General features: G+C 41.2%; 1 protein-coding gene across 4 annotated transcripts; it reads right to left on the minus strand.

Annotated features, from left to right (window-relative positions):
* Positions 1-368: 368 nt before the first annotated feature.
* clasrp (CLK4-associating serine/arginine rich protein) lies at positions 369-16,179 on the minus strand. 4 transcript variants are annotated; one of them, XM_053234854.1, is made up of 21 exons: positions 16,001-16,179; positions 11,371-11,513; positions 10,857-10,954; positions 9,890-9,991; positions 9,594-9,673; positions 9,416-9,500; positions 9,167-9,306; positions 8,032-8,128; positions 7,656-7,734; positions 7,451-7,524; positions 7,315-7,356; positions 7,032-7,214; positions 5,935-6,225; positions 4,820-4,999; positions 4,590-4,629; positions 3,620-3,680; positions 2,261-2,319; positions 2,119-2,165; positions 1,318-1,406; positions 1,148-1,172; positions 369-1,031 (listed from the first exon to the last, which is right to left on the minus strand). In XM_053234854.1, the coding sequence occupies exons 1-21, from the start codon at positions 16,038-16,040 to the stop codon at positions 989-991; spliced, it is 1,998 nt and encodes a 665-aa protein (XP_053090829.1). In that variant the 5' UTR covers positions 16,041-16,179; the 3' UTR covers positions 369-988. The 4 variants fall into 4 exon arrangements, 3 of the variants coding, with proteins under 3 accessions (XP_053090829.1, XP_026769644.1, XP_026769646.1); XM_026913843.3 differs by lacking the exon at positions 16,001-16,179 and adding an exon at positions 12,708-12,865; XM_026913845.3 differs by lacking the exon at positions 16,001-16,179 and adding an exon at positions 12,708-12,855 and having other exon boundaries at positions 11,371-11,510.
* Positions 16,180-16,205: the final 26 nt, after the last annotated feature.

Raw genomic sequence — 16,205 nt, forward strand, 5'->3', positions numbered from 1 at the left:
GTGTGTATGTGTGTATGCTGTTTTTACTGTCCGCCTGATTTCGAAACCAAACCAGTACAACTTTTACTTATTTGTTTTAAAACTACTACCACACATTTACCACTTATATTGTAATACATTTAGATTTGGTGAAGCTCAAAAAGGTCTACACTGCTATTTCTAAGGATTATCATGGACCTTGGCTCTCAGTTTCAAGCAGTGTTTTGAATGCTGAACTGCGCCATCTGGCGGAAAGAAATCAGAACATTAAAACTTTGAGCTAAAAGAGCAAGTAAACTAATTTCATGCATTAATAGAAAAAGCATGCAGGTGTTTTTTTTTTTAATGTAACAGAATCATTGGTAAAACAATGACAGTCTTCAGGCAGATTTGTCATACTTTGGAAGCATTTTATTTGAGCATTTCAGTTTTGAGCATATTGCAGTCTATTCTGGCTAAAACAGCACTGATGGCAGACTGATATTTACAGTGTGTGAGTGAAATTTTCCCCATCACAGATTTGGAAGTGTTCATGAATTTTCAGAGACATTCTTATATGAATATATTATATACAAAGGTGAGTCTGGGTCTTTCATTTGCATTTTTAAAACAATTCTCATTTCAGTGATGGTAAGAGTCAGTCAGAGATGTACAAAATGAGGACACAGACTGGACTGAATTAGTCCTATATACGGCTAACCTCTCTGCAAAAGCAATTCACATTCATTAATTGACTTTTCCTGCATTAGGAGAATATTCATAAAGTTAAGGTATCTCTGTACCTCTGTATGCTCTGATACATAACAGGATGAGGGAAGAAAAGTGTGTTTCTGTTGAAATCAGACATTCATTTATACCACAGGTTAGTCTGACCTTTAAATAAGTTGCAGGTCAGGAACCAGATTACTTCCAACTACCCTTCAGTTTTCTTTCCATATATGTGCCTTAAATAGTCTGCCTGTTCTCTTCTTCCTAAATCCACTGTCCTCTCACAGTGATGGGTTTGTGTTCAGTACCGATAGTATGGACTCCGTGATCTGGAACGGGACCTCCTGCAGGTATGGAGAAAAAAATAAAATAAAAAATAACCGAGTTTAGCTCCATAGTGTCCAACTGTTATTTTTATTTATTTACTTATTTTAAAAAATGAGAGCGTGATTTCCCCTACCTTCTGTATGAGCCATAATCCCGACCTGTAAGGACAAAATGTTTAGGATTAGAATCAATTGAATAGATTTTCAAAAACTACATGGATATAGTTCTTTAGCAAGACAATGTGGCAGGGTCATGTAATATTCTAAAAATATGGCACAGTTAGAGGACTGTGGAATTACTCACTGTATTTGGAATTGGGTGAGGGCGAGCGACTCTGACGGCCGTATTGCCTTTCCCACTCATCCCTCTCTTTCTCTCGTCGCTCTCGCTCCCTACAACGCACAATGCTCATCAGATTACATATGCCACTTTGAGATGTTGAGAAGAAGCATCTAAACCTATGTTCACCCTAGCAATGTGACAGGCGACCATTTACTACGTACAAGTGCAACATGAAACCTCAATTTCAGTTAGAGAACATCATTTGAACTGAGATTTTCTCAATTCACTGCAAATTAGTTATGATATGATAAAGTGAAAAAAATCCAAATCATTGGCTTGAATTATTCCTCAGACCAATCCTATGGTGTGCGGTCTCATGTAGAAAAACCTATAACCATGGTTTCTCATCATGTCATATATGACCTCTCATTGCATGTGTATAGAGGCATTATGAAGTAAAACAAAGCTTTGAAGGAAGTAGCAGAGATCTTTGGCACATACATCCTGGCACATGTATGTAGCTAGTAGAGTGAGATTGCTTATCTAATCTGCCAATGAAGCTAGTATGATGCCGAACACATCAAGTAAATCAAAGAACCAATTTTCAAGCTGATTAGTGTATTACTTCATTTATGCTTAGCTACCCATACACGCTGCATAGAGCTAGTACCATTTCTGTCCAAAAAACGTTGGACAGTGCATGCACATAGTGCAACAGCAGTGGTGGCTACACGCCCACAAGACACAAACTAGAGACATGAGTGGGTTGTCACTTGCTAGGGTGAATGCAGGATTACAAATTTTTCAACAAAGACATCTTACTTCATGCGAATTTTGCGTGCCATAGCTCTCAGCACTCCTTCTCGTTCCTAAGCAGAGATAAAAGTCATTAGTGTAAGATAGAAAACCATCTCTGGGTTCTCCAATGAGAGCTACGAAAAAGAGATGAGCACCAGATACTCACCTGCCGCTTATGCTCCTGCTGCTGGATTTTGACCTGTGCCGCCTTCTTATCCGCCTTGGCTGCGGAGTTACAGACACAGTATTAGAGCTTAATACATTCAGTGTTGACTACTATAGAGTCTTTAGTATTAGAAATGTAGTATCTGGTAATGACACACCCTACATACAAAAAACATTAAATGTAAACATGGATTATAATTACTCTGTGGCACAAAAACCTGAACATGCAATGCTCTGGAAAGATCCTGAGACACTGAAACATAATATCCACTTTTAGTTTTCTTTCTTTCTCTTTTTTTTTTCTTACAAGAGACATGATATCCAAATAAATGGGTGTTACAATTCTAGGACAATGGACAAGGACCTCCAAAACTCAAAACTATAGTTTCATTTATTAAATTTTCAATGGAGCTATAAAGCCCAACAAATGAAGGAAGCTTGTAGACTCCAGTTCAACACAGGGCAAACTGCATGCCTAAAATAATCGCACACTCACCTCAAACCTCATGCATACATGTATATGTGGTTTCTGACACTGTATGACACTTATCTCCAAAATTAGAAGGCAAAGGATGTCGCAACCATTGTGATGGTAGAATCACTTTCTTAGTTAGCATACAGGTTTGTATTCTCTCCACACTAGCATAGACTCTGACTGGAAGCCCAAGGTTTTGGGGAACTGTACGACTAAGTGAGATTCGTATAAAAATACAATTTGAATGATTTTCTTTCTTTTGTTTTTAGCAATTTACAGTAGCCAATCCACCTACTGAAAACCTGTGTGAACATGCGACAATGTGAAACTGCACACAGACAGTAACCCGAGCTCAGGATCAAACTGGGGTCCCTGGGTCTGTGAGGCGGCAATGTTACCTGCTGTGTCACCGTGCCTCATCTGAATGATGTGTATATAAAACAAAATAACACTACCTTAGTTTGCTATTTCCTTGAACGCTTTATGAGCTAATGGTATTACTAAGTCAAAGGATGGCATTTAAGTGGTGAATGAGTGATGATTTTTACATATAGTTTACACACTACTGAAATGGAGGCTATAAGCTGCTCTTACTTGTTAGTTACATTAGCCTAAATGCATCAGTGCAAACTAAAGAACTGGATTCTGGACACCAAATATGCATTGGGTGATAAAAACAATCATTTGTAAGCACTCAGTTGTATGTAGCCAAATAAAAGTTTTACAAATGCCTTGGACACTTTTGTGTTTAGAAATGACACTTTCATTTTTAATGCTTATTTTAAGTGATTTATCATATAGCAATTCCTAAATTTGAATGTAGAAATCTACATTACAAGTACAATCTCATAACCTGCACGTGGCAACACGAAAAACAAGACTCACATTGCTTGTTGAGGGCCTTCTGCATGCGCAGCTTCAGCTTCTCTTGGGGGGTCATCTTGGGCTGTAAGGGACATGCTGTTATTAGAACATGATGCCAGAGGACGTCTTGAGAAACGCAGGGGGATTGTAATACTACAACAGGGCTTGCATAAGGGCACAGATATCTAGACATTAGCCTCAGCTGTATGTGTTTTCTACTCAGATTTGGTTCTTACAACATTAGGAGATGGGGGGAGGGAAGAGAGTTTATATCACACACTGTGCATGGAAAATAGCTGTACAATAGCAGCAGAGGATTTACAACAGCATTGGCCTTCTTTTTGCCTCTGGTATTTTGGCGGTGTGGGTGTGTAAGGGAGTGGCTGATTTCGCCTTTCTTTTGTCATTCTTTCTTTCACGTTAGAGGTCAACAAAAAAACATCTTTATCTTTTTTGCTGCCATCATACAGTTCAACTTCAGAAACAAGGACAGTGTGAACGTGTGTATGCATGCAGGAAAGTAGGTAGTGTTGCACTGCCTGTCCCAGCATGCCCCACTACTGAGGCCAGAGCACCTGGGTTCTCTCATACAGTTCTTTAACAAAACACCTCTCCACATTTTACACAGGGTGAGAACACACAAATACACTTTTTATGTTTATATTCATGTTTCCATTCTTAATCTCTCACTCACTCTCACACATTATATATAATGAGGGTTAAGACAGGTTCAGAAATAGGTGCCCTTGAAAAGACCACTGTGTTCTGGGAACAGAGGGCACTGTGGTCGCCGGGCACACTGGCAGAGCTGATCACCATGGAGACAGCTAATCTAATAACATTTCAAATGAGATCGGAAGCTCTCTGAGGAGCCAGGATTGAATGAGGTGGGTGGGCACCTCAGAACTGATTGACAACTGTATCAGCCTGTCAGGAGTGAGGGAGGCGTGGTCTTTAGCAACAAAATGAGCCATATCAAATTCTTACTGACTTTGGCAGCTCCCGTCTCTTTACCACCCGGAGTTTCAGGCCTGAAAAATAGAGAGAGGGAAAGAGATTTTGTGAGAGCTATGCTTATATTCTACATATTCTATAAAGCATCAATCCCAAATCAAAATTCTGTTTATCCATTATTAACAGAGCAGTAAACATACCATTAGTGTCTACAATCAAGTGATTTCAATATGGCTTCACTGTGGCTGTACTACAGACATGACTCACTTTCTCTGTTTGTCAGGTACAGCAGTGGCGGCGGGCTGGGCAGAGCGAGAGGAAGGGGAAGGGCTACGACTGACAGGAAGTGAGTGAGATGGGCTTCGGCTGCTGCTGGCACCTCTCCTGTACCCAGAACTCCGGCCACCACGGCGACCGCGGTCACCTGAGCGAGAGCGAGACCGGGACCTACAAAGGGAAAGCCACTGTGTGGTGAGGAACATCCTTGGGGAAATGTTTGCTGACAAGGTTAAATGAGTAGGTCCAAGCTGCTTTCTGGGAAATTAAGTAACAGAACAGGTTTCTGTGGTAAACATGTCTAATGCACAAATGGATGTCAGAGACACAGTGCAGACTAATAAGAATAATCTGATCTTCATCACTTATCACGCTGCACAAGCAGTCATGTAAACAGTATTGTACAATCAGATTAAAGTCATTACATGGATTTTGGTCACATAAGTCAGTTACTCAGTACATGGTTATCTCATCTCTCTCTCTCTCTCTCTCTCTTTTGTACATTTTCACATGTACCTGTTGCTCTGCTTTCGGCTGCTCCCGTTAGGAGTTGCTATGGCGGCTCACCGGTCCGCATAGTTGATTTGGCACAGTTTTTACACCGGATGCCCTTGCTGTTGCAACCCTCCCCAATTTTATCTGGGCTTGGGACTGGCACTGGGAGTACACTGTCATGCTCAACCCCAGTGGCTAGGGTTGGTTCCCTGGCTGAGAATCTAACCTGGGCCGCAGCGCTGAGAGCGTTGGGGCCTACCCACTAGTCCTCCAGGGACCAGTACATTTTCACATGTGATATACGAAAAATGGATAGTGATTAGTGGACAGTGGGTTTACTGGCACGCTGCAAAGGTGTAATATGATTATTTGTAGACCTGGTGTTTTCCCATTATCAGATAAAGGCCATAATTGTGATTATTGCAAATTTTATTTCTTCACTTAATTTGCATGTGTAAATGTAAAGGAATTCATGCGGTGGGTGTAAGAATACCTGTCTGTGTGCATTTTTCTACATATTGGTTTAACTTTCTCTTGTGTACATCGTACTTAGGTGTACAAAACCACTTTGTCTTTTCCTGTTCATTTATCATGCAATTCTAACCTCTTACCTGGTTCTTCTGCGTGATGTGTAGTGCCTTCCTCTATCTCTGTCCCTGTCTGTGGACCTAGAGCGTGTCCTCTCGTAGCGTCTCCTAGAGCTGCTTCCTCGTCCTCCGCGTTGCCATGACCGAGAGTGTGAGCGGTGGCGGGAGTGTGAGCGGGATCGGGAACGGCGTCCATCTCTATCACGCCCTCCACGTGCACGCCTACCACGCCGGGACCGTGAAGAAGAACGAGATGAGCGACGGGAGGAAGAACGTGAGGAGGATGATGAGCGGCTGGAGGAGGAACGTCTCCTTCTGGACAGACATAAAAACACCATGCAGAGTTATTTTAGAATGCCACGGCAAAACAGCCCTAAAACACATACTGTGTGCCATGGTAAATGCTATAGACTGGCATCTCAGCAGTGGATCACCATTTATTTCCTTGTTAATTTAGTTTTAGGCTTAAAATGGAACAATAAAAATAGCTTAGAAATACACTATATGGCCAAAAATATGGACACCTGACCAATCACATCCATATGTGCTTTTTGAACATCCCATTCCACATTTAGTCCTCCTTTTCTGTTATAAAAACCTCCACTCTTCAGGGAAGGCTTTCAACTAGATTTTGGAGCACATAATCTGTTCTGTGCAGGCCACTCGAAGTCTTCCCGTCCAACCTTGACAACCTTTGTGCACAGGAGCATTGTCATGCTGGACCATGTTTGGTTCCAGTGAGGGGAAATCTTAAAGCTACAGCATACAAAGATATTCTAGACAATTGTGTGTTTTCAACTTTGTGGCAACAGTTTGGAGAAGGCTCACATGTGGGTGTGATCCTCAGGTGGCCACATACATTTGGCCATATAGTGTAACTGTGCAATAGCCCTGAACCTCAGAAACTGCTCCGCCTGTGTCTCTGCAATTATTTGTCAAAGTCTTCACACACAGTTTAGCTGTGCGTGTGCGCCAAACAGTAGGCCCAAAACCCAAGCTAAGCTTGTGACCTGACCTTAGCAAAACCACCTAAATTATATCACAGTGCAACACATATAAAACTGACAGGAGAAAACATCCAACAGAAAGCCAGGGGGAAGCAGAAAAGGGAAGTTACCGACCGGGAGCCCCTGCTATGACCTGCAGGGTTGGAGGGAGCATGGGTGGACTGGGCAGTAGGTGGGGCTTGTGCAGCTGCAGTGCCCTCGTCGTCGCTGCCCCCGAAGCTGGTGATGAAGGTGATCTTATCGTTGCCCGGGGAACGTGAGCGAGAGCGTGACTCTGAACTCGACTCAGACTGGGGCCTGTCACAGGGGAGAGAAGGGAAAGAAAGAGAGGAATAAAATAGCAGTTCTACAGCCAAAGCCACATGCTGTAGGTAAATTAACACATCCTTACACTCACCGCTTGTAGGGGTCATAGGTCGGGCTATCTCGTCTGGCATAACTGCAATTAAGCATGAAGCATGAGTGAAGTGTGGTAAAATGGGTGATAGTATTATAGCTTTGATTTTGGTGATGCAATGCTTACACTGGCTTACCTGGGAGGGCTGATCTGTCTGCCTTTCATATACTTTTCTCTGAACTCTCGCCTCTGTCTGCGAGAGCGCCGGCCCTGATACACACACACAGGTTTAGATATCATCTGAGCAACATGCACTGGCTACCTGCCAGATGCACATACACACAAAAATACCAAGAGGGCCTCCCAAGTCACACTAGCAGAATAACTGGTTTCGCTCTTACCGAATACATAGCCTTCTCGGCCTCCAGCGCTTTGGCATGCTTTATAGCCTCCACTTCCTCCTTGTCCTTTCTCAACATCCTGCCACAAAAGCATGTCGGTTATTCGGCCTGCCACATGCAAACCACTCCGTTTCACTGTTACTTCTCATCAATAACTCCACCAAGGAGCTAACGTATCAGCTTAGATCAGAACTTCCCAGCTCCAACACATGATTCCACTGATCAAGGGTTTCTTAAGGTAATGATTTGCATCAGGTTTGTTGAAACAGAGAAACTGGCCTATGCGGTGCTGGGGCACGGGACCATTAAAAAAAAAAAAAAAAAAAAAAAAAAACGGGTGATTTAACGGGAGATAAAATGTCAACAACAAACAGACCAGACAAAGTCTCCTTCCGCCATGCCATAAGGAGTAGCCATCTTGTTCAGCTCCATCACCTGCTCTGGGTTCAGTTCGTCCACGTCCACCTCAACATCTAGCAAACAAGATCACAAACACACACTTCAGCATTCCTGATACTCCTGTAATACTCCAGATCTAACCATAAATGTACTGAAATGTTCAGCCACCAAACATTTAGCCAAAAATAAACTTGGCAAGAGGGCACCAACAAATCAGCCCTTCTGGGTGCACTTACACATTTCGCATAGAAAACCAAATGGGAAATTTCCCTGTTTGCTTCCCATTGTCCCATAGAAGTGGTTGTCTACTACTAAAGGGAGAATGATACTTCTGCCATCAGAGCAACAGTTACAGTTAAACTTTCAAAACTGTAAACATCAAGTCAACCAAAGCAATGATAAAGCAAATTTAGGTGTGGAGTATGCCGTATACCTCTGTTTGTTTTCTAACTAACACGCACACATTTAATGCCAAATAAACAAACAACAATAAGACAGGGTGCCTCTTGATCTAAAGGAACAGTTTTAGATTAAGAAAGATTAACAAGTTAAAACCCCAGTAGACAGACACTGTGCATCGGGACTGGGATCCTGCAAGATGCAACAAAAAAGGTGTGGGAGTGGATTTTACTTTCATTCACACAGGAGCAGGTGGTCAGAGATGAAGCTCGCAGGGCAAAGGTTAATATGGGAGCAAATCGGGTGTTTGTGCTGTGTGACGCATTTTCTGCATTTATTTATCTTCAGTACCTGCTATATCCTGGTTAGGGTCACTGTGATTTAGCGAGACAAACACTGCACACACCTCCAGACAACGACTTCACAAAACACTTTGCTAGATACACAAGTATTTAGGAATTTATGGGTTTAATTTTTCAACTGCACGAATATTTAAATTCAATTTCACATTTGTACAATGGTTTAAAAACAACTCAAGCGAATAAATAAAAAAGAAAATAAATTAGGTTTCGGTGTTCAGTATTTTGCCCAGTGTTTCCTGAAATTCAGCTTATTAGTTTTTGCATCACTTGATACTACTATGGTCTTTAAACATACAAGTGCAATTTAAAAAAAAAAAACAAAAACAAAAAGAGACAGAATGTGAGACACACCAATGTCAGGAATTACTTCATCCTCCTCAGACTCGCTGTTCTCCGAGTTGTCCTCATCCCCTTTATCTGGCCGTGCATCAGTTTCTGTGACTGTACTGTCCTCGTACGTGTAGCCGATCTGAGCCTTCTTTTCAGCAAGCCTTAGTAAAACACACAAACAAACAAACAAACAAACAAAGGATTTCCTTTAGATTTAAATATGAACAACCTCAAATCTCCAATCAGTCAGCTGTGCCGAGATGGACTTACTTTTTCTTCTCATCCTCATTTGGTTTCTGCAGGCCGCCATATAGCTCGTCCACATATATCTGATACAAACACTGCTCCTCAGAGACTACAAAAAGACAACATTAACTTACAAACACAGTTCCCACATAACTCCTTGCACAACTGTGTTACACTCAGGCCCATATAAAGTCTCACTCACTGCTAGCGAAGTCGTTCTGCACCAGGCCTCGGTAACGTTCATAATTACACTTCCTCTCCTCACTCTCCTGCTCTGAAGTCCTGCAACCAAAACACTTATTAACTGAGTTGAAAAAAAAAACAAAACACTCTGTATATTAAAAGAATGTTCACAAAATACAGCATTAATCAATTGGAGACCCATCCACTACCCATGCTGTTTGTGGTGTCTTTAGCTTATTAAAAAGAAGCACATCCCGACAGCTCAACAACTAAAAAATCATTATCCATAGCAAAGAAATTTTCTGTCAGACTTACGTGGTGCTCATCAGAGTAGGTGTATAAGTGGGAATATAGTCCAAGTGCGCCCTCACATCAAACCTGTCAATCATATTGTTGGTGTCCCCCTGCCAAGGCATCCTGAAAAGACAATGCGATTTACAGTTAATATTATATATCTGATAAATATTATCTGATAAATATTTATATATCCATAGTGACTGCTCCAGGACAAACTATACAAGAGTGGACAAAATTATAAATTTATTGGCTAAAATCTCCACTGTGCTATCCAGTTCCATGCTTTGGTTGCCCAGAAATGTAACTGGCTAGGCTAGCATTTGGTAGCTAACATAATGTAATAAATTATGACGAGCTAGTTAGCAAATTAAGTGCATTAATACAGACATAGACAACTATAGGAATCATTTATAGGGCATGATTTAGTCAAATTCATTATTCTTTTTAAAGTCTGAAAACATTGTGTTTATGTCCTCGAGAAAAGTCAATTCGTGGGCCAGTGTATTGGCTGAGCTGTGGTGTTCTCTCCTTGAATCACACACAAAAGATAGCAGTTGTGCAGCAGCTTTATTTTCTCTCAACCTCATTAACCATGAGTTGAGGGCATATTTTACTAGCAGGATGTTATATGACATTATTTTATTTGGATTTATCAATGTCTCCATAAACCTGCATGGTCTTGATGCTGAAAAGATTGCAAGGCATCCGTGTATGCTAATTAATGGTAAACATACATGGTGCAACAGGCAGTGGGGTTCAGAATTAGCAGTATGTGCTTGTATGTTAAACGAGAAAAGAAACAGAATTCACCGGTGAATTCTAACCTTCTGAACCTACTTGTGAACTTTGCAACTTTGTATAAAAACACTAATAGCATGGACACATAATCACGTCAGCCCGGGCTACTGATTTGTCCACTCCTGCTATAAAACAAAATGAACATAATACAAAGTCCAGGTGAGAACTGCAGGCACGAGTAACTCACATGTTGGCTGGACTCTCAGCTGCCAAGGCCACAGCCGGATCAAGGTGGATTTTATAGGCACGGCCGTGAACCTGCAGGAACTGAGCTGGGTCCTTTTTCTGCACAGGGAAAAAGTGGGAGGGATACAAAGTGTATAATGTCAATAGACACCTACAAACACCCTTTACATTTCTTTTACAGATCATCTGCTGGGCACAAGGATGGATGAGAAGACATACCAGCTGCCTCATTTATAGGAATGATTTACTAATGCAGCAGCATTGCACATTAAATAAGCTGCATTGCACATTAAATAAGCTGACAAATATTATGGGTTTGATCTCGTATGATCATTTGTTGCTTGATGTTTGGATTTTGTCACATTTGGAAGAAAATATAATATTATCAAGTGAGAAACCATTGATGAAAGCTCAAGAAAAAAAACAAACAAAACACAAACACTAGTTTTACTTTTATGCATCATATAGATAGTATGTTAAGGGTGGTGACGAGTTAGAGCATGATCGCTGCCTACAATTTTCTCGTAGTATTCCCGCCGTCGTTCCCCACGGCGCTTGTAGTCCACCATCATACCGCGCAACTTGCGCTCATGTTTGCGGGCCTCCTGCCACATGACAGCTCCGCTGGGGGTCGACGCGCGGCGGGGCACGGCTGCTGCTGCGGCACAGGGAGAGAAAACACGTTATTCAACTATCCACCACCTATATATCCATCAATCTATTTATCTACAGCTGAGTCCGACAGTTTGCATATATATATATATATATATATATATATATATATATATATATATATATATATATATAGCAATGATCAAAAGTGCATGTTAAGCAGAAATCAGAATATCAGTTTCCGTACATGTTTATATTCTCTTATAACTTCTCTGCCCACCCTTATGCTTTTATATAACTATCTCTGGTCTCGATCAGATTATCTGGGCAGCTTTTGGAGATTAGATTATTAGATCTTTTCGAACATTTTTCTCTGCTGATTTTTTGCCTAAACGTTTGGATTCTTGACTTGTTCCAGGAAACACCCAAATTTCACTCAATTTCAATTATTATTATTATTTTTAAATAAAGATTGTTTTCATCTTTACACAAACCCTGTGAGGAAGCAACTCACTTTCAGACTCAGCTGCTGCTACACAAAAAATTAATCTCTAAATTTGTTAATCTCTTTAACGTTTAGACAGGGAAATCTGATTATGCACATATTACAAAATCAATAACATAATATGAAGAAAATATTAACAGTTGTAACCAGGCATGCAACATTTATTAAAATGCCGTCCCACCTTTTATTATCATAAAAAAAAAAGTAATTTCTGCTGAAACAGTGAAAGATGCATCAGTCAAAGTAGCTAGAACTCTAAGATTGTAAGAAGCACTGTTTGTAGCCAGTTAGCTGAGTTAGCTACTGCTGCATGCTGGCTTATGTGCTGCTAAACTAACTCAGCTAATCCACCCGGTATATAATAAACATTACACATTATTTGGCTAGCTAGTTAGCTATAGTGATGCGTTTCAATTGATTCCAGCTAGTTTAGTTAGCCTAACGTCTGCTTAACTCCGAAGTCAGTGCTGGACTTTTTAGCTCACTAGCTAATTATTACATTACGACATTTACGACTAGCGCGCTGCTAGCAAAACAGTTAACATTACCATATCCAAATCCAAGCATATAACGGTGTTTCCAGAGCTAATGTTAGCTAATATAAAGGCTAACCGCCTGGTATGCTAACTGCTTTGCTAAGACTGAGGAGCTAGCTAACCAAATACGCAACCCAGCTGCTACGCTTTTGCTTAACAGAACACTTCTTGCTTTTTTGTGACGTGAGAGTTAAGTTACCTGTTTTTTTCTTTTATTTATAGAAAAAAAATTGAGTATTCCCCCCAAGTGTGCATACAGGACAGGCGCTGGAGCTAAAAGTTTTAACACCGCTTCGCCTGCGCCGTTTGCAATAGTGCTAGCTGTAGCTAACAGCTACAACGCGCACCCCTCTAAAACACAGTTGGTTCATTCCAAACTGACTGCCGGCCAATGTTCTGACGGTCACTTCCATTCCGCCTACTATGCTTGTTGTAGGGGTGTACAAATCTCGGTTTTGCACATATTCACCTGTTGATAAAATAGCCATCGATTGTGTTACGCAGATTTATTATAACACAGCTAAATAAATACTTTTAGGAACATTAATTTATTTTAAAAAAAAATCCAAAGTGTTGTCTTTTGGTTAATCAAGGGGTGAACCAACGCCCCCCACTACGTGCAATGGACCAGCCCAAGTGTAAATGGCTACAGGTGTGTACTGAAAGAGAACTTACATGTAGTCTTCTAGTTTATATCATAATCAAGCGCTGGTTATTTTATCAGGTATAGATACAACTGACCATCACACCCATATGTGCACCTTCCCCAAACTGTAGCCACAAAGTTCAAAGCACACAATTGTACAGAATGTCTTTGTATGCTGCAGCTTTAAGATTTCCCTTCACCGCAATTAAAAGGCCCAAACCTGATCTAGCATGACAATATCCCTGTGCACAAAGCGAGCTCCATGGAGACATGGTGTGCCAAGGCTGGTGTGGAAGAACTCAGTAGTCTGCACAGAGCCCTGACCTCAACCCCACTGAACACCTTTGGGATGAACTGGAACGCTGACTGCACCCCAGGCCTCCTCGCCCGAAATCAGTGCCTGACCTCACTAATGCTCTTGGGCTGAATGGGCAAATCCCCACAGCCACGCTCCAAAATCTAGTGGAAAGTCTGTTTCATTTTCTTCACATATGATTACCACACCTACACCCTGTCCATTGGGCAGTCATGGCCTAATGGTTAGAGAGTTGGACTTGTAACCCGAAGGTGGGGGGGGGGGGAGTGAATGACCAGTGCTCTCTTCCACCCTCAATACCATGACTGAGGTGAGAACAAGGCGCTGAACCCCTGTGCTGCAGCAAAAAAGGCTGCTCACTGCTCCTGGTGTGTGTGTCCATACTTCACTTTAAAGGAAAAGGACCACCACTGACAAGATATTATTTGCAGCAGATATTATTATATTCACCCTTTGCAGCAATGATAATGACACGGTAGTGATAGAAAGGTTTGTCACCCAGATATTGTATTGAGGCAATCAATTACTAACTGTAGCACATCTGTTCATACACAGGATGTATCTGTCCTGTCCTCCTCTACCACATCTGTGTATCAGTGGATAGGGACCAACATAGGACCACATTAACCAGATATTATTTGGGACCAAGACAATGATAATAATATGGTAGTGTTGCACTCATATGAGTGTATTAGACACTGTTTCCTGTATTTCTGTAGCAAGCTTTTATTTATACAGCCTACTTACTTGTTCCTTAAAGTGACAAATGACAACACTATTATTACCAAATCAACATGTCATGTCTATATCTGTTTCTAGCTGGGTGTAGACATATCAGGTATCAGTTACTTCAAATGGAGTGTAATGGTTTAAGTAAGGAATAAAACACAACCATCCATCCATCCATCCATCTTCTGTACCGCTTATCCTACACAGGGTAGCAGGGAAACTATCCCAGGGGACTTGAGGCACAAGGCAGGGGACACCCTGGACAGGGTGCCAACCCATAGCAGGGCACATTCGCACACACTCTCACACACTACAGACAATTTAGACATGCCAGTCAGCCTATAGTGCATGTCTTTGGACTGGGGGAGGAAACCGGAGTACCCGGAGGAAACCCCCGAAGCAAACTCCACACACACAGGGCAGAGGCAGGAATTGAACCCTCAACCCCAGAGGTGTGAAGCAAGCGTGCTAACTACTAAGCAATTTGATTTTTTTAATTTGTTTAAGAACAACACATCATAATTATCCATTTATTTTTACAATTATTGTTGTGGAGCATCCGTGAAACAAGTTAGTTTTTGTTATCACTTATGTTATAGCAGCTATGAACCGTGGTTCCATTACCAGCCTCTCTTTTTTTCTCTCTTGAAGTTAATAAGATGAAAAACTGCAGCTTGTCAAATATCTGAGCAAATGCAATGTGCATAACCCTCATTTGGAAGACTCGCTCATGGCATAAAACTTAAAAGATCAGCTTTATCTCAAAACGCTGACACAGACTGAAGTGCTCTTTCATAATAGTTAAGTAAACGTCTTTCAGAATGCTTTACCAGAGCAATGTTTCTCACTGTTAAATAAAATCTCTTTATTGTTAGGCTTAAATTGTGTCCAACATCCAAGTTATTGATGCTTTTATAGTAAATTAATGTAAATTAACACCTTCTGCCCAATCAGATTCAAGAATTAAACACTGTTGTGGTATAATACTACGATTAACTCAAATACTTCAATAGATCTCAAATCTTTGTAGAAACTATTACGTACATGAAACTTTTCAATAACTGGTCACTGACTTCTAAACACAAACCTTTCAACAATTTCTGTCTAACAATTTGCCTGTCTTACATTTTAATATTATAAGAAGTCGCTTTGTATCTTCAGAGGTCACATGCTGTTCAACCTGTTCAGCCCAGGAGGAGCCAGTTTTAATTCGTTGTAGCTGTGGGATTTGCATTATTTGTCAGCAGATTATGTACATCCTGTCCAAACTGCATATCAGCAAAAGTGTGAATGCTTTGTGGTTTGGGCTCATGAGAGCTGCAAGGTGAGATCAGATAGGCTATGTGAGCGGTTTAGGCTGAGCACAAACACAAAGCCAAATCATACAGAATGGTGTACCCATGGGCAGAAGGTTCATTAGGGGGGCCAGAGGTGGACTGAAAAGGACCCAAAGGAGAACATGATTCTCTGCATGAATCTAGTTCTACTTTTAAAAGTCATGGTGCAGAAGTCTGCAAAGTTAAATTCTTGCATGTATAAATTCTCTAGCTCTCTAAATCCTCTAAATGGATGTTGCATATCTGTGTGAAAGAACATGATCATAATCGAAATGATCAAAGTGCACAAATTAAATGTAATTACTGGTGATGTAATTCTAATCTGATTCATTTGTAGCATTCTCCATGAATATTTGGAGATTATTTGTGTTGGATCTTGTTCAGTTTTCATGCAGGACTGAACAAGACCACATATGAGCTCTCGCTCTAGGGTGTATGTCAGTTTAATCTGCAGGGTGGGGTACCAATCATGCGAGATCCTGTTGTACAGTCCCTCCGCGTCATTGTGGTCACTCAGGAGGACTTCCTAGGACACGATTCCCTCACCTCTGCTCAGTTTTTAGATTCCCTGTCCAGGGAGTAAGAGGGTCTCACTGGATACGCATGAGCTCTGCCCAGACCTAATGCTCATGAGTGAAGGACTGAGTGTACAATAAAAAACAAAATGTT

The sequence above is a fragment of the Pangasianodon hypophthalmus genome, chromosome 6 (genome assembly GCF_027358585.1).
Source record: "Pangasianodon hypophthalmus isolate fPanHyp1 chromosome 6, fPanHyp1.pri, whole genome shotgun sequence".
In the NCBI taxonomy this organism is placed as follows: Eukaryota; Metazoa; Chordata; class Actinopteri; order Siluriformes; family Pangasiidae; genus Pangasianodon; species Pangasianodon hypophthalmus.